Below are 26,899 nucleotides of genomic sequence, written 5' to 3' on the forward strand. Positions count from 1 at the left end.
ATTGTGATATATTATCTTTAAATAAGATGTAATAATAATTGTGGTCGATTATTAGAATTAATATATTTTACTTATACAATTTGGAAGACCCTATCAACAATATTTTAATCATCTTTAATATATTCAATATTTTTTTAAATTTTCATTTTATTACTTAGAATCAATGCAATTTTAAATACATTTAATATCTTCATTGTATTGTTAATATCCGGTCAATTTTAATAGAAGAGATCAAAATATAAAAGCCGATCTGTTCTTAATTAACATACTTCTTGTAGATATTAATTTACTTCATCGCAAAATATTAATTACTAGGAAACGTATTCAATTAGGACAAAAGTTTTGTCGAAGCATGTAAAATGGCCACATTCTATCCAGAATTCTTCGACCTGATTAGGATGCAATTAAAATAGTTATTGTGTATCGGATTGGCATAATTAAATGTTAAAAGCCTTTGAAATAAAGTGGACCGAGAATAGAGTTATAAAATGGAGAGATCTTGCGGTGCACGGTCACTATCTCAGGATCTGCGAAACGCGTATAATGGCAGAATAATGGCCACAATGTAAATAATAAGAATGCGCCGAGGAAAATTTCTAAAACGGGTTATTAACTGAGCCGGAAGAAATATAATTAATAAATTTGCTCTAATGCACAACGTACTACTATTCCAAAAGTAACTACACCGTTTGTGGATACTGGCTTTTTGTTTATGGTATGTGAATAAATTGTGTATAACATCCGAAGCTGAAGAACTTCATATGAAGACTTCTAATTGAATATTGTGAAGTGAAAATTGTATTTCATTAGTAAGAATGAGTCGTATGTCTTAGAACAAGGATCGTTAGCAAGGACAAATAAATGTGCAGTGCAGACTCTTCGACTGAATCCTCTCTGGATGATTCTCAAGAAAACTCAGACTCTGTTGATTAGTCAAATAGCCAACATTTTCTACTCCAATTTGGCTCAGCAATTTTTATTTAGACCAGAAATTTGTTTATTAGGAAAGGCTATTTTTGGAAATAGGATGTTGAGAGTAGATGTAGTCTAAGTTATATAAGTATAAATGCTGAAAAGCTTTTATCCTTTATACATCGTTTATGTTGATTTATTGAAGTAATGAGGTTCAAAATTGTCTGCTTTTTCTTGCGTTTTATTTATTTTTAATCAATTTTATAATCTTTAATGAGGTAGTTCCGACTGACCACAAGTACCGGACCTTACTGTCCCTGCGGAATTTCGATAGTCCTTTTTTAAGCGCCTAAAACTTTGGTAACGTACTTTTCAATTTTAAAACAGCAAATCCTAATAAACACCGCTAAAAAAACCATTGTCATTGAAATGGTCGGAGGAGAATTGTGCACCAGCAACATTTTAAAATTCAACAAACGGACACGTAATGGGCAAGATGACCTTCACCGTAATCAGACACAGACAAATTATTGTGCACAAAATACAGTCGAAAAACGGTTGGCTTAACAAAAATTGTAACAGTTTTGAAAATACGTATCTGCCAAAAGCAAGATAGCAATTATCTGAAAACCGATTCGGTTTATTCGCAGTTGCGAATTACGCAGATTGAAAAAAAGTAAAATTAGTAGCGCGACGCGGCGGTTGCGAACTCGGACGAGTCCGTTGCAATTTACATTTTAACAATATTGCAACCAGCGTAATTAGATGGTACTATATTAAACCCCTGGAGCAGTACTAATTGTGTAACGCGAGCGTGGAAATGTACAACAGCCAAGCAATGCCAGGGCAATTAATTTAATAGTGTAATTGGGTATCTAAACGAACTGGCCGTCGCACGATCATCTGATTCAATGGTTTTGCGAAAATTTTTATCTTACACCGGATTTAAGTGGGTTGCTGAAATTCTGTCCGTTAAACGAAAGCACATTTAAAGAATTGAACACTGACAAATAAATCTAAATAGAAAATAATTTTTTATAAAATTTAAATTAATTTAATTGGAAAATACATTTAAAAAATTAAATTTTGTTGCTTTATTGCGGATTCAATTAATAAACTGATAAATATAGTAAAATTTTTATACAATATTTCTCATTTAATATAAAATACCTCTGTAACATTATTTATTAGTCTATTTTAATAAATAATTAATGAAAATATAAAACTCTATGCGTGCCATAAAATTTTTCATTTCATTCAGTAGTGGTCTATTAAAATCTTTTTTTTTCAGTCAAAAAGGGCATGTCTGATAAAAAAAAATAAATAAGTAATTGAATTCTTAAACTACTATATATTATAATCCACAAAAAAATAATAATATTAAAAATTTATGGCAAAAGTTTCTGATCAAGTACCATCTAATAAAATTTCAAAAATATCTTAGAATATCACGTAGTGACTAAGCACATTAGTTCTCACAATTAGTTTAATTTTTAGTATCAACAAGACGCAAGTTCAATTTTGCGTGTTACATCATATTTACTAATGACACTACTCACATTCAGTATTCCGCTTTCAAATATATTTTAACAGCACTAATGTAACTGTGGAAACGAATGAATTAAAAGAGTATCTGTTCTCTAGTTACAATGTTATTTTCAATTTAAATGGGACACCCTTTATATAAGTTTTACAATACGATACGATAATATACGTGTACATTTTCATTTTCATATACTTGAAAATTGAAATATTTAAGACGTTTGTACTTAATTAGATTTTTGTTTATAATTTCTTTTTTTTGGGACAAAGAGGGGAAAGTTAAAAACGGGCACTCCGAGCACCGATCTAACGATCATAACCACAGTGTTACCATGTATGATAAATCATATATGGGGGAAAAAAGACCAAAAGACAGAAATGACAAAGATGTCAGCTCCCTGTCAACTGGGTTCAGAAGAACAAGACCAATCTGAGGAAGATCCGAGATCTTCCTGGGGATGGATGGAACTTGCAAGTGTTAGATCCGTTAGCTCCCCACTGCCAATGGTTTGTGGAGCGGTACTGAGCCCCAGGACCACGACAAGATGGATCCATCCTGGGGTTTATAATTTCACGAAAACCGAAAACAAATTGTAACGCTTATGCACAACACTATGTAGGAAATCTTTGAAGGCAAATGATTAATAATACAATGTTTAAAAATTATTGAAATGTATAAGGTGTAATTTAAAATCATATCCCGATCTAAAAGAGTTTGATCCGACTAAATTTTGAGAGAGACATCATACGCCACACTACTGTAAAAGTTTTAATGTCTCTGTTACACATGATGCCTTTCTCAAAATTCAGTTGGTTCAAACGCTTTTCGATCGGTAATGTTCAAACAGAAAACAAATTGTAACGCTTATACACAACACTATGTAGGAAATCTTTGAAGGCAAATGATTAATAATAAAATGTTTAAAAATTATTGAAATGTATAAGGTGTAATTTAAAATCATATCCCGATCTAAAAGAGTTTGATCCGACTAAATTTTGAGAGAGACATCATACGCCACACTACTGTAAAAGTTTTAATGTCTCTGTTACACATGATGCCTTTCTCAAAATTCAGTTGGTTCAAACGCTTTTCGATCGGTAATGTTCAACAATGACCCTGGTTGATGCGATTAATAAAAAAATAATTATAACACTGATAAAGATTTAGAATTTTGTAAATAATTAGATGGTACGAAATTTAATTTTATTTAATAATAAAAAAATAAATAAAATAAAGTCCAATTTTAAATAATTGAATGTGGAAATTAATAAAATATTTTTACAGTAAAACTTATAACAAAACATTACCAGGAAAAAATTCGACTTATTAACAATTCAAGTTATCATTTAAACTATAAAATAATTATGAATATACAGCCTGGCTGAAGCTTTCGTGACCATTATTTCCATATCTATAGTTATTCGGGTTTATTGGTCGACGTTTGTTGGAATTATTTCCTAACGTTTCGTTAGGAACACAAGCAGTAATCAAAATCCATCCAAACTCGATTATTTTTAATTATGTTCGAATTATCAAAATATTCTAGTTATTAAGTAAAAACTACATGTAATTCTCACTCTTAACACTATTTCCAACCAATTCCATTCGATTTATCAAAATTTAGTTCGGAATTATCGAAGTTTGACATATATAAACCATATTTTTATACCAGTCTTGAATGAAAATTTCATTTTTTAATACGCAACTTAAATTTTATAATTTCTAATTTCTAATTAATAAATTTTAAATATAATTCAATAAAACCAAATTTTTCTACATAAATTAATATTTTTGAAATATAGGAAGTAGTTTTTCTTAAAATTTTTAAAGCTTACGGATTTTAAAAATTTAATGTTTGTTTTTTTATAAAAGAATCAAATAAAATAAAAATATATTTTAAAGTTTTCAAAATATTATTATAATAAATATATTCAAGCGTATTTAGAGTTTTCTGTATAATTTATTTTTCCAATATTAAATAAAAATTATTATTACATCATGTACAAACAACGTAATCACTATATAAGAAAATCAAACTAATACCGAATAGTACTTAATAAAGCAGAAATATTCGGAATAAATAAAAATGTTAATAATAACAATAATAATAAACAGGATATGAAATTTTATGTTTGCAGACATTGTGCGTCGCCCATCTAACACCATAGTTTCAGTATAACTAGAGAAAAAATTGGGATCCAGGTCAAGACTGAGCCAAATTCGGATGTGTAATTTTTGCCGTGACCGCGCCACCACGCATTACGTAAAATTTTCAGGCAGCGTTTTAGAAACGAAACGCGAGATTCGCGAGAATCCAAGGTCGGCCGATCGTAATCGTTGCCTGCCTGCAACTGCAAAAATTAAATAAATCGCCGAACAACAAACACGTTCGCTGATTATCATGGGATGTCGTCACTCGACGTGTGTTTTTTTTTTTTGTACTTACATGTAGATTTCGTCGCGTGAATAAATATTTGTTTCGAGTCCGGAGAGTATTTTCGGGAAGCTGGTTGAGAACGTAACCATCAACCGCATAAGTGAAAATCACGTTGTTTCTAGTTTTAACAATACATACTAATAACTATTAGAGGTCGACTGATGACAAATATTTTCCCTTGGGTATCCGTTCCGATATTTTAATTTACCTATCTTCCGGTTGCCGGATAGTCCAGATTTTTATAAATGAATGAAGTCCAAAGTTGTGCTATATTTTTTTACTTGTCATTTATTTTTAATTAATTTTAATAATTTTGAAAATTTCCGCCGAATCACTCTTAAGACCAGTGCTTCCAGTTAATTTGCCGGATCGACCGGATTTTACTCTCCAGGCGATATCCGGTTCTATAAAATGGAATTCAATCATTTAATTCATTGTTAATTAGGAAATACACACCTCTAATTAAATGGAATCCAAATATTTTATGTTTTATTTTACATAATTACACTATAATCTTGAAAAAATCAAGTTTTCGTAAACTGGACTTTCCTAACAGATCATGGTACCACTTAGTTCGACTGCGGTTTATTACTAATTATATTTTTATGGTAATACTAATAATTAGTAATAATAATCATTATGTGATACATAAGTTGTTTCTAAGATAGCTGATCAAAATTTGGAACCAATAATAAAGAAAATCTAAATAAAGTTTCTCCTCAAGAAAATATATTTCCCCAAATTTAAATTTAAAAAATAATTTTTCTTTTCATATTTCCGTAAAATTTGGTCCAAATGTTTTTAAATTTGGTATGTATTATCCAAAAACTATACCTACATTTCCATATTGTTTTAGTAGCGTAGATTCTAAGAGGTTCTACTTTTTTCTCGCCTTATTTTCCACAACACTGCTTAATTTTTAAACCAATTAAGCTTTACATATTACATTCTCTTTTTTAATTATGATTATCATAACAATTTTTTAGATATTTTAGTTTTCACGTTCACTTTGTTTCAAACATTAAATCTTAAAGACGGTTGTCGTAATCAATATTAATTAATATCTTTTTTCTTCTAAATCGTATAAAGAATATAAAAAGCTTAATAATTTTAAAAGATGTTCAGTGACGAGAAAAAGAGGATCATCTCCCAGAGTTTACACTACTGTGTTATCTCAAAAAAAACTTATTACATTGAATTATAGGTACATATTTTAGCCTAATTATACCAAATTTAAACACAGTTGGACCAAAGGTTTGAGAGGCTGTTTTTCTTCATGAGAAACTTTGGAAGAAAGAACTATTTAGATTTTCATTACTATTGGTTCTAAATTTGGACTAACCATCTTTAAAATAGCTAATAAATCATTTTACTAACATATTAAAATATTTAGGAATTTAGGCAAAATCTAAATGAATTTTCTCCTGAAAAAAATACAGCTCCACAAATTTAGATTTCAAAAATCGTTTTTTCTCATATTTCCGTAACCTTGGTCCAATCGTATTTAAATTTGGTATGTATTATTCTAAAATACATACCTACGTTTCAATAAACGGTACAGTAACCTAAGATTCTGGGAGTTCTTCTTTTTTTCTCTATTTTCTACGACACTGAATATTATTCTTTTCATATTCTTAGAACAATTTTGGAAAGATTCTTGAATAATATTGATTAATTAGAGCTGTTTGAGAGATATTTCAGTTTTAATATTTATTATATTTTTCTTCAATTTTTGATTGTTTGTTGTCTTTAATTTTTTTCAGACATTAATATATTGGTTATTGATACCAATGGTTTCTTTTCTGATTGTTCTTTTAAATACGCTGATATCGTAGGACTAATTTGATTCATTTTTTAGTTACCTAGAAGACAAGAAATGATTTCGTTTACAGATTATTGCAATTACTATACAGTACGAAAAGAATTTAATCCATCTACATCCTGAAAGAAACATCATGTACAATAAAGACAGTAAGTCTCCCTCTATGGGGCAAACATCTACTGTCTCTGTCATGCATGATGTCTCTCTCAAATTCAGACGGGTCAGTCGCTTTTCCTGCTGTATAATACATACGATACAATATTATAAGAGTAGTTATACGTTTCCTTATTGAATATAATGTTGTAATAACTTTATTTATAATTAAATCCTTTTATCAAATGTCAAAATGTTTAATTTCAAATTATATCTCATATCACTGACCACCTAATATAAAATCAGTAATAATATAATAAAATAAAAATTATTCATATAATTGAATTTTTTTATCAGACGTTTATATGCGTATTTAAATACACCAAAGAACCTTGAAAAAATATTAAAACACTCGACAAAATAGGTCGAGCCCTAAAAATTATTATTAGTATTTTATTACCATCAAATTACTCGATTAGTTACCGAGCATATATTACCACGAAGCCCATTAATTAGCGCGCCTAGCCGAAAAAAAAATCGCATTGACCCATTAAAATGCGTAAATAAAATTCCGTCGGCGAAAAAGTGCGTAAACAAAAACCGAGAGTGACCCACTAAAAAAAATGGCAATGGTCGCGTCTATGTTTGGTGCGTGTGCGTGTGCGTAACCCATTAGACGAATAACGGTAGAAGTCGTACGCACCGAAACGCAGGTGCCGAATTTCAATGGGCCTTGGACCGACCGAATTCGCATTGTGCGTGACCTTCCTACTCGTTTTAAATTTTATGTAAATTTTTGCAACGGCACGCATTATTATGCGTGCTCGTAACTAATTAATTATGCTTTCTAGCGCTATAAATTAGGTAATTGTGATTATGTATAATGATTGTGAAACATTTAAATAATATATCGTGTTATTATTAACAACAGAAGAAAGTTTGTAAGTTATTTTCGAATAACGTTTGTGGGAATAATGGTTATTTCTTACTTAAAACAGAAATAAACGAAAAATACTCTTAACAATGGGATTCTATTTTGTGCGTTAACTTTAACTTTAACAAACTGTTAATTTTCAAAGCGACATTAGCCAGTTTGTATGTGAAATGAGTAAACTTCACATACAAAAGTTCATTGTACCGAATGTACCAACCAAGAAGAAAGTACATAAACTTTAAGTACCCAAGGTTGATTTGGTGAAGATAATAATAAAAAATACGCCACCTCTTTTTATTGCTAAATACTTAAATTCTACATTTATATAAATATTCCATCCTTTAAAAAATGGATAAAATTTATTATACAAAATCATAATTTGCATATTTATATTCATAATATTTCCTAACCAGTAACATACATGTATAAAACTTTGATTAAACTTGAAATTATAAAACTATAAATCTTATAGTTTAACAAATTTTATTTATCTTGTTACTAACGAGTTGTTATTAAGAATAATGAAGTAAACAGACGCAACTGTATGCTTGAGTCAAACTTTAAAATTGTAAAAAAATTTAAACTTAATTATAATTATTTTTATTCATTTGTGCATATTAATGTGTTTAGAGATGAACATTACAATAACAAATGCAATCTTATCTTTTTTTAATATATTTTTTCAATTTCATAAACAAATTATCAATGCATACTTATTTTATTATTTTATTTATTGTTATTAAATTAATGTAAACTAATTTTAATAATGATGATTTTTAACTTTCCTTAAATTAAATAATTAATAATATTTTTTATAACAGCGTATAGATGAAGATTTTGACTAATAAAAACAGAAAGGTATTTAGACAAACAACAATTTTTAATTGTTAATAATATTAACATTAATTTTTTTCGTTTTTTTGAAATAATTTTTGTAACAGTCAATATAATATAGAGTCGAATTTCAATAATTTGGTTAAGAAAGATGTTCCATTTTTCAAAATTTCGTATTACGAATAAACTATAAAGTAAGTAAAAATGTACAGGATGACCGAAAGGTGTAGGTTGTCAACTATTATTTGAATAAGTATAGAAAAAATATAATGTAATAAAAGTAGCTCTGAAAAAAAAATGGTTTCAAGATGCCAGTTACAGGGACTAACACCACTGGCTTATCAGAAAAGTCAATTTTTCTTCCTAATTTAGCAATTAATTATAAAAGCATTTAAGACATTTGATTATTTAGTAGTAGGGATCAAGTTAAGCAAAACGATAAAACTATATACATAACTGCAAGGCTAGGTAGTTCTTTGATCTACCATATTTTCTATATCTTTTAACATATCAATTGTCAATTCAATCTTGTGATGATAATTTGTTTCTCTTTTATCCTTTTTATTAATTGACACCTTTATCAAATCTCATCAAGTTGGGATGCCTCCAAAATTTAGACTTTGATTTTAATCGAAGTCGAAGTTCAACTGTGTCAATGTTTTCAATTATAAATAAATTTAATCACACCTACTAAATTGTTATCCTTGAACTATTTTAAATATTTAATATTAATATATGTTAATATAAGTTAGTGCAAATTAAAATTTGCTACTTAAAAAAAATTATTAATCAAAATATACAATAATAGTAGTTAATTGATTCACAATATGAAGTTAATAAAATTCCAATAGCAGACTGACGAAAATATGTCAACGTAAACATCCTTTTACAATTTACAATTCGGGCCGAAACTCCATCCACTAATCGTTAGCTAGACGAATCCAAATAACTAACCATGCCGTTGTCGGTGCTCTTTCATTTTGATTATTGTTTAATTGAGCAAGATCGTGAAAACAATAAGCCATCGAACATGGAAATGGAAAATGCGATAGTCACACTCACGGTCAAATGTTGTGTGCGCGTTCATCTAACTCGAATAATTTTCAATCCGCTTAGCGAGATGGAAATTCGGACGCGAATGCTCCGGCCCGAACGTCATTATTAAACAATATCGGAGGATGGTACGACTTGTTTTAATATGAATTTTTGAACGGCATTAAAATATTAATTTAATGATATTGTTATTGTTTTTAAGCGAATAGTGAATGTGACTAATATGAATTTACATTGAAATTAATTAACAAAAAATAACTCATCATTGAATCAAAATTTACTCATTTTAACGCTTCGTATTAAGTAAAAATGTATTTAATAACCATTATAATTAAATTCAACTTTATTATATTTTCAGCATAAACAATTGCTTCATTTGTTTTGAATGGTGCAGCTTAAACATAAAATAAAAAATAAAAATCAAAATAGAAAGTGCCTTACATCAGTGACAATAAAGTGTTTTAACCCAGTGTTAACGGGTCCAAAAATAAAATTAGGAATTTGTGTAGTACTTAGTAGTGGGTAGCAGTTAACTGTTTATTTTTATATGAATTTATTAAATTTGGCGCTGATTTGTATTTTTATTTGTGTTTTGGATGTCATTGAAACATTCTAAAATAGCCGTAATATATTATATTACTTACAATTGTGTTCACCGAAACGGTTTATTAATCGATAATTAAAACGCCGACTAAGGAAGTAAAAATATAACAAAACATTTGTTTACTAATATGCAACTTTTCAAAAGACATGTTCATTTAATTGCTATACTAATTGAAACTTTCACAACTCCAATTTAACCGGTTCAATATCAATTTATTTTAAGCGCCCGGCCGCTGATTAGCATTTAAAATTAGCCCAAGATTTATTGTTCTATGAAATTAACAAAGAAATTTGCTACATAAATTTAATTTGCGCAGAGTTGAACCTACTAAAAATTATTTAACGGTACATACGTAGACGCCAAACGTTTACTGTTGTTCTTGCTTAACTAAGGCATTAAGAAAGTAAAGTGAAATGGATTAATGGTTTCTGATGCATTTATTTAAGTGTATTGTTTAAGTTAATCGTTAATCCAATGATATTAATTATTGAAAAACTGGAAGTTATTTTTAACAAAACAGAACTTGATATTGATATTTTATTATCAGTGTTAACATCAAATTACAATTGTTGCAGTTGCATGATGAATTTAACTTTTTTTTTAATATTCCGCATTTATTATTTGTGGTCAATTTTATAAACACACCATTGTTACATTCCGCCTTTTATTTATTATTTTATTTTTGAAACAATTTATTACACTTCTTATTTTCATGTGAAGGTAAATAATATTTGGTTTTGTTTTATGCGGTTTTGTTGATTTATTCAATTTTATTTTTATATTTTGTGTCGGGTTATATGTTAAACTGATTAATCTTTAACACTTAAGACCTACTTAAAATTCACAATATTATTTACTCTATTTTCTTTGTTCACCAACCAAAGGTATTTTTTATTTATTTAAATCATTTGCATTTTTTTGTTAACTAATGCAGTCGAACTATATAATAAAAAATTAGATATAATTCCTATTTTTTGACAACCTTCTACCGCATTTAAGTGATAATTTAGATTATATTTTTTTGTACAAATATTTGAAAAACAATAAAAAAATTAACCATAAAATTTGTGACGAATAAAGGGGGTATTGTATTAGTTTCTGTAATAATTAATGTAAAAAGGATATAAAATAGATCAAAGAAAACTCTTTATTTTGATGCTAAGACTACAGACATCTGTTCAGCCAACTTGAAGTTGTAGTTTTATCTTTTTTAATGTTTAACATGTTACAGCCACTTTATTTTAAGAGATATTGCCAAAAGAATATATTAAAAAATGGCAAATGGTCTCAAGATAAATAAATGTAAATTAAAATTGATTTTTAAGAAAACTCAAAGGTGTTAAACTTCCTAGTGACTATCTTAAAATCTTAAAAATAGTTTTATTTATTTATTTTTTTTTTAAATTAATTTTGTCTTGCAAGACAAATTTTTTTCATCCTAGTGTAAGAAAATTTTATTTCCAGAAAAGACTAACGTAATAATATTTACAGTAACTTGTGAATAACATTAAAAAGTGAATACATTTGATTCACTTCTTTAAGTCATGCACAAGTTGATATAAACAGTTACCTCTCAAACATAATATTTATTACACACAATTAGCGGTTAGCCTTTTGTTTGGTTTTGTACCAGGTAAGCTAGAATTGTCAGGATTAATATTTATAAACGTAAGAAATAGTTAACAAGTCTTAAAAACTATTTACAAATTAATAAACTGTTATAATTCCGGCTTTGCAATTTGCGAACAAATAGCAGCACATTTTTATAATGAGCATAATTTTTTCAATAATTTTAGAACAGCTAATCCGTCGCCGATAATAATTGGCAATTAACACTTTTCTAGAGCAAGTACAGAGCCGTGCGGTATGTGGCGAATACATGATTTCTTCGCGTTATGTAAGCGTTAATTAATATTACAATGAAAAACACAGTCTGATACAGATTCAAGAACCTCGTTACCGGTTCTTATTCATGCTCTCGACCGTACATAATAATTACGGGCAATTACGTATGAGAAAAATTAGCGTCGGCTATTAATTTGATTAAGTCTGTCATAAAACATGGCTTTACTACTATGCCATGTTATAAAGTGAAAAAAACCTATGCCGCGATTCTGGAATACTTTTTGAAATCGCAGCAATTGCGGGACTTAAATAGTCGTGATCAGTTCTCGTGTGGCGAAAAGTACGGAACTCGAAACGGTTCAGACGAACTGTGAAAAGGAAGTCGCAACTTTCAATGCTTAAATTGTTATAATCATTTTTTTTATTATTTCAAAATGTAGACTCTAAATAAAGAGCGAAACAGGAATACCAACGTGAAGTTATTTTACTCTGCTTAACTGAGAGTTAAATCAAATTTTAATTAATCAATTGTAACAACATGTATTGCAGTTTTAAAAATAGCAAAATGTTTCATTCATATACAACCGTTGTAATTCATAAGTACAAATAGTAGAAAAAAATTGAATTAATTAAAATAAAGGTTAATTAGTTAAATAAATGCAACAAATAGTTAATACAGTGTAAGTTAATCAAAAATAGTTAAAAGAAAATTACACATTGCATATCTAACTAAATTTTAAACTGAAACATATTTTGTAAATTTGGCGGATGCCGTATAATATTTAATAAACAGTTATGACTTAATTAACAAAATAAACTATTAGTAACAGTCTGATATCAATATCCAAATATTAAATATTATTAATAATACCTTGTTAATATAAAATATATTTATATATATATACATTCTTTAATCGAAGAGTTTCTTTTCAATGCGTCAAAGAGACATATTTAGATTCATAATTTTCGTGTAATATTTAAATATAATATTATTTTGTAAGTTTAAAAGAGTGCATAAATACCCTCTGGTTATAAAAAATAAGTATTTTTATTAATTACTATTTACACATTATATTAAATACAATTATTATATGCTTTTTCCTTTAACCACATAAATACAAATTGAGTAGAAGTAGAACTAAAATATTTGATCATTCTATTTGCCGACATATTTTTTTCTTTTAATGTTTAAACAATAAGTCATAGAATCAAGGTCATAAATTCGCACGCTTTAATTTCTATAACACGCATTAAAAACGAACGACGGATTCGACTGGTTTATTTTATGAAATCAAATGCCATCCTTGAAAATGCACATGATTTTGATGGTGTGAAAATGGTACATCATAAAAAATCATAATTAAAGTAGTTTAAACTAAATAAAAATAAATTAAATATATAGTTTGTGTAAATAAAAATGTCGTTATTGTAAAACTCAACATTATTTATTCGAAGTTGGATTTAGGAGTGTCATAGGAAGTTGATGATTGGGCATTTGCAATTCAATCGCTGAAACAGTGAACAGTGTCCAGTCCAAATAGACAACACGGACAGGATCTAACATAACGGAGTCGTTCACCTTATGGTTTTTCGGGGGCCAGTTTTGGTTCGCAAGAATGGTATGCGTGGCACCATTTGGTGCCATTGGTGGGAGAAAAAAAGGATCACTGCGGCGATGTTTTGGTAGATTGATGGAAGGTAGATTTGGATGGTTGCAACATTCGCTAATATTGGTGCTAAAAGTAAGGTTATACTCAAGGCGAGGCAAAAATTAGGCCTAGGTCCTCCAAACACGCATTAGTTGCGTTCAATGTCGCCGGTATTGGCAAATCTGTGTATTTGCGAATTGTTAGTTGCGTTATTGAAATTCACGGTCATCGACGAATGCGTGTGTTGCAGATTATTTTAGACGGTTGCAACACATGATGGAAGTATCGTAAAAATACATGGAGTACATAAAATGTAAAGATGCATGCGACTAAATTATTTGAAGTTAAGATAGTTTCGGATACCTTTCTGTCATTGATTATGCAATGCGTTTCTAACGCACCAACTTCGAGACGGGGGTTGAAATGTTCAGTGAAGGAACTGGTGCACTGCTAGCGACGGGGATGGCTCCTGCGTCGCCGTCTTCTGTCCGTTGTCGCGGCCGGGTACCATACATGAACTCACCAAATCAAAAATGAAATTAAAACAAAACACTCAAGGACCAAAACCCGGCGATTTTTTCTCGTCCAAAATGGCGATGGATTCACAGCTCACTAACAAACGTTCGCACGTGCTGGTCAACGGTCGCGTTGTACGTCTGGAGCCGTCGTCGGCGACGGCGCTTCCTGGAGGAACGGTGGTCGCGGTCGTTCGCGGTTCCCGGTGGCGGCGGTGCATGGACGCAGCACACCTTTTGGAGTGAGAGAGCGCTCGGCGGTGGCACAGAGAGTGTGTGTGTGTGTGTATGTGTATTTGTGTTCCGGTGGGTGGTTTACCTGACCCGGCTGATTGTGACGTCGCCGGCCAACTGTCTGAGCGCGGTGTCAGCGTTGGCAGTGTCGGGCCCGCTCGAGAACGGTCGCCCCCGCATCCCCACCGCCGCGCCGGCATCGGGTTCGGGCGCCGCTGACGCGACGGCAACTGCTGCCCCCGAAAACGGCCCGCCACATGCACCACCTTCTGCATCCCGCCGCTTCTCTCGCTCTCCTTCCTCCTTCCCTGCACTTGGCTGCCGCTCACTCCGCCGTTCTCTTCTCGCACCGTCCGTCCATTCTCTTCCTCCTTCTTGGTCGCTTCTTCCTCGTGCTGGCTCACTTGCTCAGCAACCCGGATCGTCCTCACTGCCGTTCGCGTTGAGACGGTCACGCGATTTATGTGCCTCTTTTACGACGGTTTTGTCTTTCCTGCTCTTCCACTTCTGAACAAATAAAATCTATCAAATTATCTATGCACGTAATATCACACATTTCCTTCATCCACCACTTCTAAAAATCTCCTGTAATCGAACGTGTTAATAAGTTCAAGCAGGGTGACAAAGCATGCCTTAAATCAAAGTTGATAAGTTACCAATTGCATCGCCCAAATTTGCTATAACCAAAAAATATACATGATAAAAAAGTCTGTTAAAAGCTTTTTTATATACATTTGGTAAAGCTTTAATAAAAACAACAAGGAAAATAGAAAATAGACTCCTTTATCTCGATCCCATTGTTTCCACAGCCGAGTATTACTTCAAAAAAGTAATTAATAAATACGCTTTTAGGATTAATATTACAGTGCTCCAAAGCCGGCTTATTTTGATTGACCTTCCGTTCGTCTCTGCAAAGTGCTGACGGTCGTGTTTAGATATTGGGCCCGTTCGATTCAACACTTAATTAAAAACGTCGTCGCCTGAACCTAGATTATTGTAATCTGTGCCGGAGAACGTATCACATTTCTTATTTATTTATTAAGTGACGTTGCCATTGTCGTTTCGTTAAACACGCATGTAATTCATACTGTGATTCGACAATGCAATCAAAACGCATTTCCGTTTTTGCGGTCAGAAGAAAACTCTGTTACTGATTAAATACTTGTATGCAACAGTCATTATCCTGTTTTTGTTGTAATCACGGAATTTAAATTGTGGCTACAAATTCACTAGGTGCGTTGAGTTACTTGCAGCTCGTAAGACATGCAAAATAATTTAGTTATGTTCTTCATAAATGTATAATAACTTAAAATGTTCGCACAGAGATGTAGAAATAAGATCATCCAATGTGCTTTAAATAAATTATAAATAATGTGACCGTTAAATATAGCACTTTATCTAAAAATATTGTATTCAAAGAGACGTTTTCAGTGAGACGAAAGAAAGCACGTTGATCGTGAGAAACTGTTTTAAGTAATATTATCCCCATTATTGGATTTAAAACAAAGCACTTAAATCTGTTTTTTTTTAAATATTAGAGTTGAATATATTAATCATTTTGAGCGAATTCACCATTATTTTAAAGTATTTTTTTTTATTAAGAAACTTCCGTGTGTTCTTGTCTCTTTTTTCTAAATGTTACTCGTATCATAAATCAAAATATATTTATTTTAAAACTAGCGAAGCAGAAAGTAGAGTCTACTTAGTGGAGTGTCCGGATTGATGGATGTTAATAAAAATACATGCAACGCTGACAACAGCCAAGCTCGATAAAAACCTGTGTAACATACTTGAAGCAGTTTTCAAGACACGCATACATTACAAACTTCCCATATAATCAATTTTAAAGATAATTATCATATAATTAAAGAGAATAACTATGGTCGCAATTACACCTAACATTGCATGTCGATTATTCGACTGTAATGTGAATCGTATCATTAATAATTAATTATTAACTCTTAACCTGTGCCACAGAAAAATTAATTTATTGCGATGAAAAAATAAAAATCTGTGTGAATCGTAGGAAGAAATTTATCGCCACCGCATATACAAAAATAAATTCAGTTTACGATTAAGAGAGCCCACGTGTTTATAAAAAGTTTCAAATTTGATTTATAATAATTTAATCGATTTATAATTGGATATTAATTTTTAAACTATTTTCCACGTATTGATGTATATTATTACTTTAGTTTTAAACTTACTGTGTTATATTATCATACCTATCAGTCAAAAAAATTAAATTAATTTTAATGCATTCATTATTTAATTATATTTAATACAAATGTATTCATTTGTTATAAAATAATCGAGTGTGATTTTAATAAAAAATAGTTTTAATATTATGGCATAGATAGACTCCCATCAGTCAAAAAATTAAATTATTGTTAATTAAATTATCTTTTAATTATATTTGATAGTAGAGTATTCATCATAAAATGATTAAATTTATAAAAAAAAATTATTTGTATTTTTTGTGTCAATTTATCATTTATCTTTTCCTAAATTAATAAGGCTTCACCGACAAATTTTTTTTCAATCTGCCCATAGTGGTAAGACTTCTGATTGATATAATAAATCATTCAAAATTTTTGTCTGAAAGAAATCCGATCATAAATATGAGTAATAAATATATATTTAAATTATAAGTATTTTGACATATTTTTTTTATTATATAAATTAATGAAAATGTTGTGAATATTGTTACTTTTAGGTTTAGGTGTATTTCTTGCAGCATTCATAAATCAAAAAAATCAGTTATTGTTTATTAAGTTATTATTTAATTACATTTGATACGAATGTATACGTCATAAAATAATCAATTTATAAATAAAACTTTTTCATATTTGGAACAATTTTTGCTGCCAATTCATCGTTTATTTTATTCATAAATTAATAAGCCTTTACAGATGACTAGTTTTTTTCTCATCTGCCCATGCTTATATGATTTATAATTAATATAATAAAAAATAAAAATATTTTCTCTGAATGGATTCTACCTAAAATATGACTTTATTAAAAAATTAATTTTAATAAAGTCTAACATAATTAAAATTAAATATATACATATATAATAACTAATTACTTCAATAATTTAATGATAATAATGTATAATGTTACTTTTAGTTTAAAACTTACTAAATATTTGTAGTAGAATTATATTAGCACACAACAGTCAAAAAATTAAATTATTTTTAATTAAGTTACTATTTAATTATTTTTGATACGAATGTATACGTCATAAAATAATTAATCTTTAAATAAAACTTTGTCATATTCCAAACATTTTTTTGTATCAATTTATCGTTTCTTTTTTCCAGAATATACTTAATTAATAGGACAATTTTTTCCACTTCAACCCATCAATGTTTATTATTTTAAAAATATTAATTTTTGGTATCGATATATCGATATTCGATTGAGGAAAATACATTTTTTTTATTTTTTGCCTAATGTTAAATTTAATATATTTTTTGTATATACACTACAGAGGGCCTAAAGTATGAACAAATATGTTAAAATAAAAATAAATTGTACATAATGTAATGTATAAATTACATAGTAAAATAGAAAACAAGTAACAAATTAACACATTCTCCTTTAATTATAGTTTAATGGGATTTAGACAACGAGAAATGCCCACACACAGAATGTTATGTTTAAAAAAATATTATAAAACGAGATTCAAACATATAATTAATATTCATAACAGTAATTTTATTAAATTAAAAAAAAATGAGTTCAGATTACCTATGTAAACTGCAAATTATTAAAGTTTATTCGAATGATCTGATCAATTGTGCGTTTGAATTGGTTTGTTTCTCATCACACCGACGTATCATCGGTCGCGCTACATAAGTCTTAATGAATCCCTTACAAAACTCTAATCAATAAAAACCGTTATTCAGTAATATTGGCGACTCTATAATAATTAAATAAAGCAACAAATATCAATTTATTATTCACACTTGCATAATTGCAAACGCACAATAAAATAAAATCGTTTTAATTACATCGTAATCGACACCGACTGAAAGCAATTATAAAAATAACACATACACACGCATTTACAGAAGTGAAAGATGTTGCAATATACTTTGTCTTAATGCTGCTACACATGGAAACATATTAGTAAAATCGAAGCAGATATATATATTGTGTGTGTGCGAGCGCGTTGTGACTCTTATCACATAAATTATAATTGTAATGGAATCATTATCGACGGCAGAAATCGGCGTTTAACTCCGACCATTATTCGTTAATTATACTAATATTACTTTATGTACGCACTTGAGCGACTTTTAAATTGGCCACGAGCGAATGCAGACGATTTATTAAAAGACTACCTACCGAGCGGGAATCGTAATTGGTCCAGTTGGGTCCAGCAATGTTGTCCTACTTTTTTCACTAATTTTAATTACATGAACAAACATAGTAAACATATTTATCTAAAAAAATAATACATGCGAAGCTGAGTCGGCAATTCGTATTATCACACCGAGCGTTAGACTAAATTTTAATGTTACGATAAAGATTGCGTATGGATACGGTCAATGAATGTTACGAAACCGCACAAATATTGTTAATATTTGCATTTTTAATACGAACGTATCTTTGGTCCGGTACTGAGCACGCGTGCAATATTTTTAAATTGTTAACTCAAGTGTACTTTTTAATTTCTTCTAAATTTCTTAAATAAATAAAATATTTTAGTATTCTCCCTTAATAGACAAAATGTAATATTTAATATCATAAACTGTGACAGAAAATGTTATTTAATTGTATATAATTACATAGTACACATTGGGTTGGAGGATAATGTATAAATTGTAAAATTAAATTAAATAATAAAAGTAAAGAAAATAAAACCGTAATTACTTTATAAATAAATATAAATCGAAAACAACTAATGACAAAATAAGACAATAAACGGCTAGAACCTTCTAGATTGCCAATATTAAAAAGTTTTGAAACAAACAAACAAAAACTTTTATTTTCAAGATTAAATAGATATAGATTCTTTTATTTTATGTCATGTAATTTAAGATTTTTTACTTAATTTGCATTAGGAAAATTTTAATGATGCTCGTTAGGTATTGTGAAAAAACTGATTAATTAATTATCGTACAAACATAGTAAATATAATAGGGAAATTGATCGTCCCGACTTGCTGTCACTATTCCACTACGTGTGCGTAAATGGTGGATGTAGGTCAATCTTTTTACTTAAATAACTTTACGTAAACATAATAATATCTCTTCGTCAAGAATAATTATTGGTTCAATTAATTAATCTGGTCTAAAATGTTTTATTGTTAAGTAAAGTTAGAACTTTATTAAATTAATTTAGCAAAATTACAGGGTGAGCCTAAATTGAGTGCACAAAAATTAATTAATTATCTTCTTGACCTCAAAATAAGCCAATTCAACCCAATACTAATATGCTTCCTAAGAGAAATACAAACCTTCAAATGTTGGTTACTATATATAATTATCACGATATACAATATTGACAGAAAGTAGAACAACTAAAATTCAAAATCATTTATGTCATATGTATGTTGAATATTAACTCCCCTTTATAAATTTAACAATTACATAGTTAAACAGTAAAGAAAATAAAGAGTTTAATTTTACTGATGATTATTTCTTTTGGGCTGGCAAAAAATAGAGCAATTTAAGTTTTATTACTAGAAATAATTTATAGTTAATATTTTAATTAATTCTACACTAATATATTGTAAAATTCCCATTATTATGAATAAATTCCAAACATTTTTTAAACGGATGGTCAATAATATTTGGATCTATATTTTGCCAGGACTCTTGCAGAACCGTGAATAAATCTTACTGATTACTATACTCTTTTTTTTTGTTGTTCACTGTCTTCCATAAGTTTTCAATGAAGTTTAAATCGGGAAATTGAGATGGCCAGTTCATAACATTAATTTTTTCCCTCAAAAGCCACTGCTTCAAATATTTTGAAGTTTGCCTCAGATCATTATCTTGTTGAAAATAAAGTTTTAGTGACATATTTTTATTTTAATATGGTACCATATTGTTCCCCAATATTTTTTTATGTATAAAACGATATTTGATATCCTCTATTCAAAGAAGAGGGCCCATTCCAAATCCCGAAAACCAGCCCCATAATTTCTTCCATGAGGTACTATATTAATATTAATTAATTATTGTGATTTTGTAGAAATTAGTAGCTAACAGAATTATTTTTAATACAAAAAATATTCACCGATATGTTTGTATACAGTGTGTTCATAATTGTTATAAATTATATTAAATTTGCATATACAGGTAGCAATTTGTGTATTTTTAAAGTTGCTCTACTTTCTGCCAATACTGTATTTCGAAAACTAATAAAGATAGAATAACGAAACTATCAAAATAGGTTTAAAATGATTTAAAAACTTTACTATAGCGTTGTTGGAGGAGGTGAGGAGACCTTAAACTTTTTTGCATGTAAATTTATTTTGACTTTGACATCACAATATGAAATTGTAAACATTTTTGTCTAAAATGGACCTCTTGTTGAATTTCGATAGCTTGCTCCGTTTCCAAGCAAATTCCGTTTTAAAGTTTCACCTCAATTCTAGAAGATCGAATATTCTAATAATAACACCCTGTATACAAATACTCAAATTTAAAATTGATTTTTGTGAATCAGTTTTTAAGGGCATTACATCAACTGGAAGAACCTTTGAAGGCCTGTACCTCTCTTAGGAAGAATTGGTATATAACTAAATAGGTTGAGGTCACGGATATGTGGTTAATTTTTGTGCACTCGTTTTAGGGACACCCTGTATAAATTATTAATCTCAATAAAAAAATTAAAATCATAAACTGCAAAATCAGTTGGATTTCTCAAAATCTTATAAATTATTCATCAATCACGATGTGAGCGGACAATGAGCAATCATTAACCAATAAATAAAACAAAACACATCATATTCTCTTTTAAGAAATGAATGCTATTGGTCATACCAAAAATAACAAAGTAATTTGTACCACGTCAAACGATTCTTTTTTCCATTACGCGTGTTGAGAAGGGTATTAATTATTTTTGTCGTAGCAAAACTGTAAAATTGGGTGATCTCCAAGTGCCTGGGTATATACTTAATAATATTTATTATGATAAACAATTATACAAGAACATGTTAGTAAATTTGGAGGGTAATATGTTTTTGTACGTGTATTATTATTATTTTTATGTATGTTTAATTGTCACTAATGCTAATGAATACACGCATTTCTACTCGTATCCTTTCCAAAACATTATGCTATTAATTCTTATATTAGTAATTAATAAAGTGATTATAGAAACAACTTGTAAATGTCTTGCGATTGATTGCGAGATAAAGCATTCAATTTCCCTCTCGATTATTGGATTGAAACGGTGAATCACTGCGTAAACCTCCATCTACGTAAATTCGACGACGTTTCCCAACAATAAATGAAAATTCAATAAAATAAAACACCATACATTGCGCTGTCCGCGTATAAACAAGTTCTAAAAATAAAATCGTGCAAAATAAAACAGTTCACATCAATTTTGGTCTGTGCGAATCCATAAAAGACCTTGACAATTGAGCAGACGTGCTTTTCCAACATTTGTTTCCGCATAATTATTTCAATAACGTGTGCATGTGTACATCGAGTCACCCAGTGCACAAAATGCGTTGGCACTAGCGAAATCGAAGCGAAACCCTGATAAGGAACCTCCGAATGTTATCGGCCCCCGTGCTCACGGACCCGCACTCCGGCCCGCCGGGACCAATAACAATAAAACTGTTGACACAAGTGTTCTAATTTCGCACCGAGAGATAATTGATATCTGTATCTATACTCACTGTTGACAACAGTCGGATCCGAAGCGGTCCAAGTCACACGCACCAACTCCAACAACGGCAACAAGAACGACAACAGTCCCGGTGGGAAAAGGCGCGACGTCGGTCGCAACGTAGACGGACGTTAAGAACGAACGGACGCCCTCGCCGTGGTGCATCTGCGAGGAGCGCGTAACGCAACTGCATTAGACGTGGAGCAAAAGGGACGAGGCGCGGAAAAAAATGTGTGGCATGGGTCCGCGGACGTGGGACGCCGTGTCCAGCCGCTCGCACACTGGGATCGAAACTGCGTTGTGCGTGCGGTCGGATGGATTTTCAGACGGTTTATCGGGTTTGATGCGTTCTGGTTCAGGTGTGGATTGATGCGGCTTTGTTGACTGATAAAATAATCTTGAACTGCCGTCAGCTTGAATTTATTATTAATATATTAAATTACTTAACTATAGTTTTGTTAGTCCTTATTAAACAAGGATTATTGAAATTTTCATCAACTTAAAATGCATTAATCTTGTAATATACATAACAAAGATAACACTATTTTTTTTCTAGAATTAATATAATACATTTATTAATTTTTAAATTTATGAATTTTTTTTAATTTTTATAATTAGTATAATAGAAAAACATTTACTAATAAATTTAAACATATTTTTTGAAAACATTTAAGTTCTAAAAATAAATTTTAATTATTTTTTATCAAATCTTTAACATGTCAACAAATTTTGAAGAGACTTTTAAAATTGAAGATGTCAGTTTTTAAAAATTTTCAAAAAGGTTTAGATATTTTAATGATGAAAATGTAAATTATAAATATAAATATAATATAATATAAAATTTTAAAAATATTTTGTAAAATTTAAGACGACAATGATTAATATATTTTTTTAAATTTTTAAAATAAATTTTTTAATTTAAATCTAGACTTTAAAATATTGGATTTATTAAATCTTTTTTAAAAACGCAAATTTTAATTATTTAAAAATTTTAAAAGTAAATCTAAATTAAGCCACATACATTTAAATTTTTACAAACTGAACTGACTGACTGAGAATCAATGTTTAAAATGAAAAGAGAAGAAAATAATAATTCTGACATTTATAATAAAAATTTTTAAACATTTTCAAAATTCGAAATTAAAAAATTTGGGAAACTATTGTATTATATATTTTTTGAAAACATATTTAAATTCTCGGAAAATTTCTTCTAAATCAAACCATATGTTTCTAAATTTGTCAGATTTTTAAATTAAATTTTTAGGGAAATATATAATCGTCAACAAACAATAATTTTCAAAATTCATGAAGAAGAATGAATAGAACCAATTTTAATTTTTAAAATCATTAATATATTATATATTGTTAAAATGCATTTTAATTTATCAGAAATGAGTTTCAAAAAAGTTAATTTTAATAAATTGGTACACATATTAGTACTGTATAATTATTTTATATATTTTTAAATATTAAATTTTGCAGATGGAATGTCTTATCAGTTACAATATATCAGTTTTTTGGCCCAAATCCTATTGGGTATATATCCATTTCAGGCTGTGCTTAATCCTGTAATGTACTTAGATTTTTTATAAAAAAATTTCTAGTATGATTTCTTGAAATTTCATGCTTAAAAAATTTCCCTGTAGATTTTGGTTTTGGGCCAAAAAAAGTTTTAACTGTGAGTACATATTTTCATACTTCATACAACTGAAAACAAAAAATTAAAAATGACAGTTGTAGATAAAAGTAAAAACTTAGAACTTTTAGTAATAAAATTTGAAATATCATAATTATCAACGCCAATCTGGTTTTCATATCTATTGACACTCCGCATGTTTATATGTTTTTTTATTATTCAAATATATTACGGGCTGTACAAAATCATGACAAAATATAAATACAATTCAATTGAAATAACAATTAATATACATACAATCATATTAGTTATAGACAGTATTTGTATTTACTTAAATTTCAATGTACTTGATTTTTAACATTATTTTAATTATTTGCATCATTGTCATCATTAATTTCCACAATACTTAGACTTTTTGTACTTTCAATTATTTCATTTTGTTCTAAATAGATACAATAGACTTATAGTAACTAATGTAAGAAATGAAAATATTTGATTCATCTAAGTATAGCCTAAAAACGGCATCAATGTCGTTTTATATTTTGTAATACTGAGTTTTTGATCATTGGACATGGCCATTCAAATAATAATCAAACAAACACACTATATCAACAATGCACAGTGAACCTTTCACTAAATCCATTCAATTTTACTTACAAGCACTATACGTCAGCTGTATAGCTACAAATATACTGCTATAAGCATGTCGGTGACGCGAAAACGAGGAGACTTCATCCATCCAAAAAGTATCTAAGGCGACCAGCACATTGCGTGTGCGTCACAATCAACACGATTCCCTAAAAGTTGCTAAACAAACTTTGAACAATTAATGAAGGAGCATGTCGGTGACACGAACTCATAAGGTATTCCCCCACCACAAAGTACCCAACGCGGTTAAGGAAGTTTTCAAAATATTCAAAAAAGTTTGTTAAAATCGGACAAAAAATACAAATTTTATGGGTCACACTGTATATAATTTATTTGTCTTTAAAATATTACGTTTAGCCTAAAAATATAAAATTTTTTATAATATTTAAAAATAAATAAAAATATTAAATTATGGAACAATTATTCGTAAATTTATTTTCTTTTCCTGTATCAAAAAATTGGAAACAACTTTGTCTATATATTTATAATAAAAAAATATTCTTTACTTGTTCTACTTTTTTATTACTGCATATATGAAATATGAATATTATTATAAAATTTTTGGTTGAATTCATTGTTGTAGTGTGACAGTAATTTTTAATAACTAAGAATATAAATTTATTTTATCTTTCAGTTAATTTAAATATTCATTAAAAGTAAATAGCGAATTGTGAAACAAATTTTTTTTTTTTTTGATAATTTTAAAATTATGTATAGAATTATATGTTATATAAATATTTGTTTTCTCATACTCAAACAATAATATATAATAGGATAATTATATTTAATAATATTTTGTGCATACTTATTTTTATAATCAATTTTTTGGAAGAAAATATTTCGTGTTCCGAGTTATTGATTAAAACTTAAAACTATCAAACTTTCTTCACTTTCAAAAAAATATATAAACCTCAAAAGTGAGTCAATTTCATAAGCTTTCTAATTTTATCTGAAAATATTTCATGTTTGCCATCGCAAATCTGTGCCGTGTTAAATCTTCGATTTATTAAATCTTACGATGTCTATGAAACAGCTTTTTATGTCAGAATTTGTTAAACAATATGAAGACTACAAAGTACAGCATACACATTGTTTCTGTCTAAAAACGCAAGTTTCTAACCGCATTTTTGTCAAACATAACTTTTCCAAATAAGATTTATATTTGTAAGTTTAGACAATCGAATCCACCTCGAAATTTAAATACAATCATCTTCGGCATAAATCACTCGAACGCGAAATGCACATTGAACATTATTATTTTTTTTTTTTTGAACCGAACCTATCCCACGGTGCAGCGGCTCGGCTTCGCGGCACAGTTGCAGTCGGGGGGAACGATTGTGCGAGAGTGAGTAGAGTGAGTTGCAAATACAACGGTCGCCGCGGCGTGTTGTTCTATTTTTGGGTAGTGCGTGTGCGTCTGGGATTGTCCTCGTCCGGCATTTCGCCGCTCGTCCGTAACGTTAATGTGCCCGCTGTGTTTTCTCTGCTCCGATCCGATCGTACCCGCCAAACGCCAATTGCAGGGGCGGCGCACAAAAATTATTTTTCATTTTTGCCCCTTTTTTCTCTTTCTTTTTGTGAGCGTGTGGAACTGTTTTTACACATAAATAATTATACATACTTGTATAATTATATAAAAAGTCATTGCTAAGGATGAAAAATGATTTTATAATACACATAATCACAATTCTGAAACGGAATTTAATCTTCGGTCTTAGTTTATTCCCATAACATTACAAATTGATAGTTCAGTAAAAGTATATTGTTAAAAAAATAACTGAATTTATTTGTTTTATGAACAATTAGATTGTTAAGGTTAAATAAACATTTTATACATTTTTCCCATTGAGATTGCCATAGTTTATAGAATATTTTTTAACATGTTTTACATGTTTCTTTTATGTTTATTTAAATATTTATTCTATGAAAACTAAGTAAGGTGTCTTTATCAACCCCCAGCGCATCCGCCAATAATTCTGAAACGATGTGCCATCCAATTAATAGACACTAATACAAATTAAAACGTTAACGATAAGGATCGGCTAATTGAACGTTAATTCGAAACTGCTTTTTTTACTAAGGATTTTCCATAGCAATTATAATTGCATGAAACGCACTTATGCGCACCTCGTGCGAGGGGCTCCTTCTGGGGATAAAGGAGTGCATTAAAATTTTATATGAATGCATTTTTAATATGGATGCAAATATTAAATCGCTTTGATGGTGATGATGAAAATTGCTTTTTAAAATTAAGAATCAACCTTTTATTGCTTATTGTTTTCA

The 26,899-nt window shown here is 29.3% G+C and overlaps 1 protein-coding gene across 3 annotated transcripts in view; it reads right to left on the reverse strand.

The window, feature by feature from the left end:
* Positions 1 to 26,899, reverse strand: part of LOC109596507 (zinc finger protein 345) — a 112,720-nt gene that overhangs the window by 43,088 nt on the left and 42,733 nt on the right. The window contains exon 1 of one of the 3 annotated variants that reach the window (XM_049965226.1): positions 22,343 to 22,570. The exons of 1 other annotated variant lie outside the window; for it this stretch is intronic. In XM_049965226.1, the coding sequence (XP_049821183.1) occupies position 22,343 (1 nt within the window). In that variant the 5' untranslated portion in view covers positions 22,344 to 22,570. Of the gene's footprint in view, positions 1 to 14,089; positions 14,688 to 22,342; positions 22,571 to 26,899 lie in introns of those variants that run through there. One more of the 3 variants, XM_049965227.1, reaches the window with a different exon arrangement.

Source organism: Aethina tumida, chromosome 3, assembly GCF_024364675.1.
Source record: "Aethina tumida isolate Nest 87 chromosome 3, icAetTumi1.1, whole genome shotgun sequence".
Taxonomy (NCBI): Eukaryota; Metazoa; Arthropoda; class Insecta; order Coleoptera; family Nitidulidae; genus Aethina; species Aethina tumida.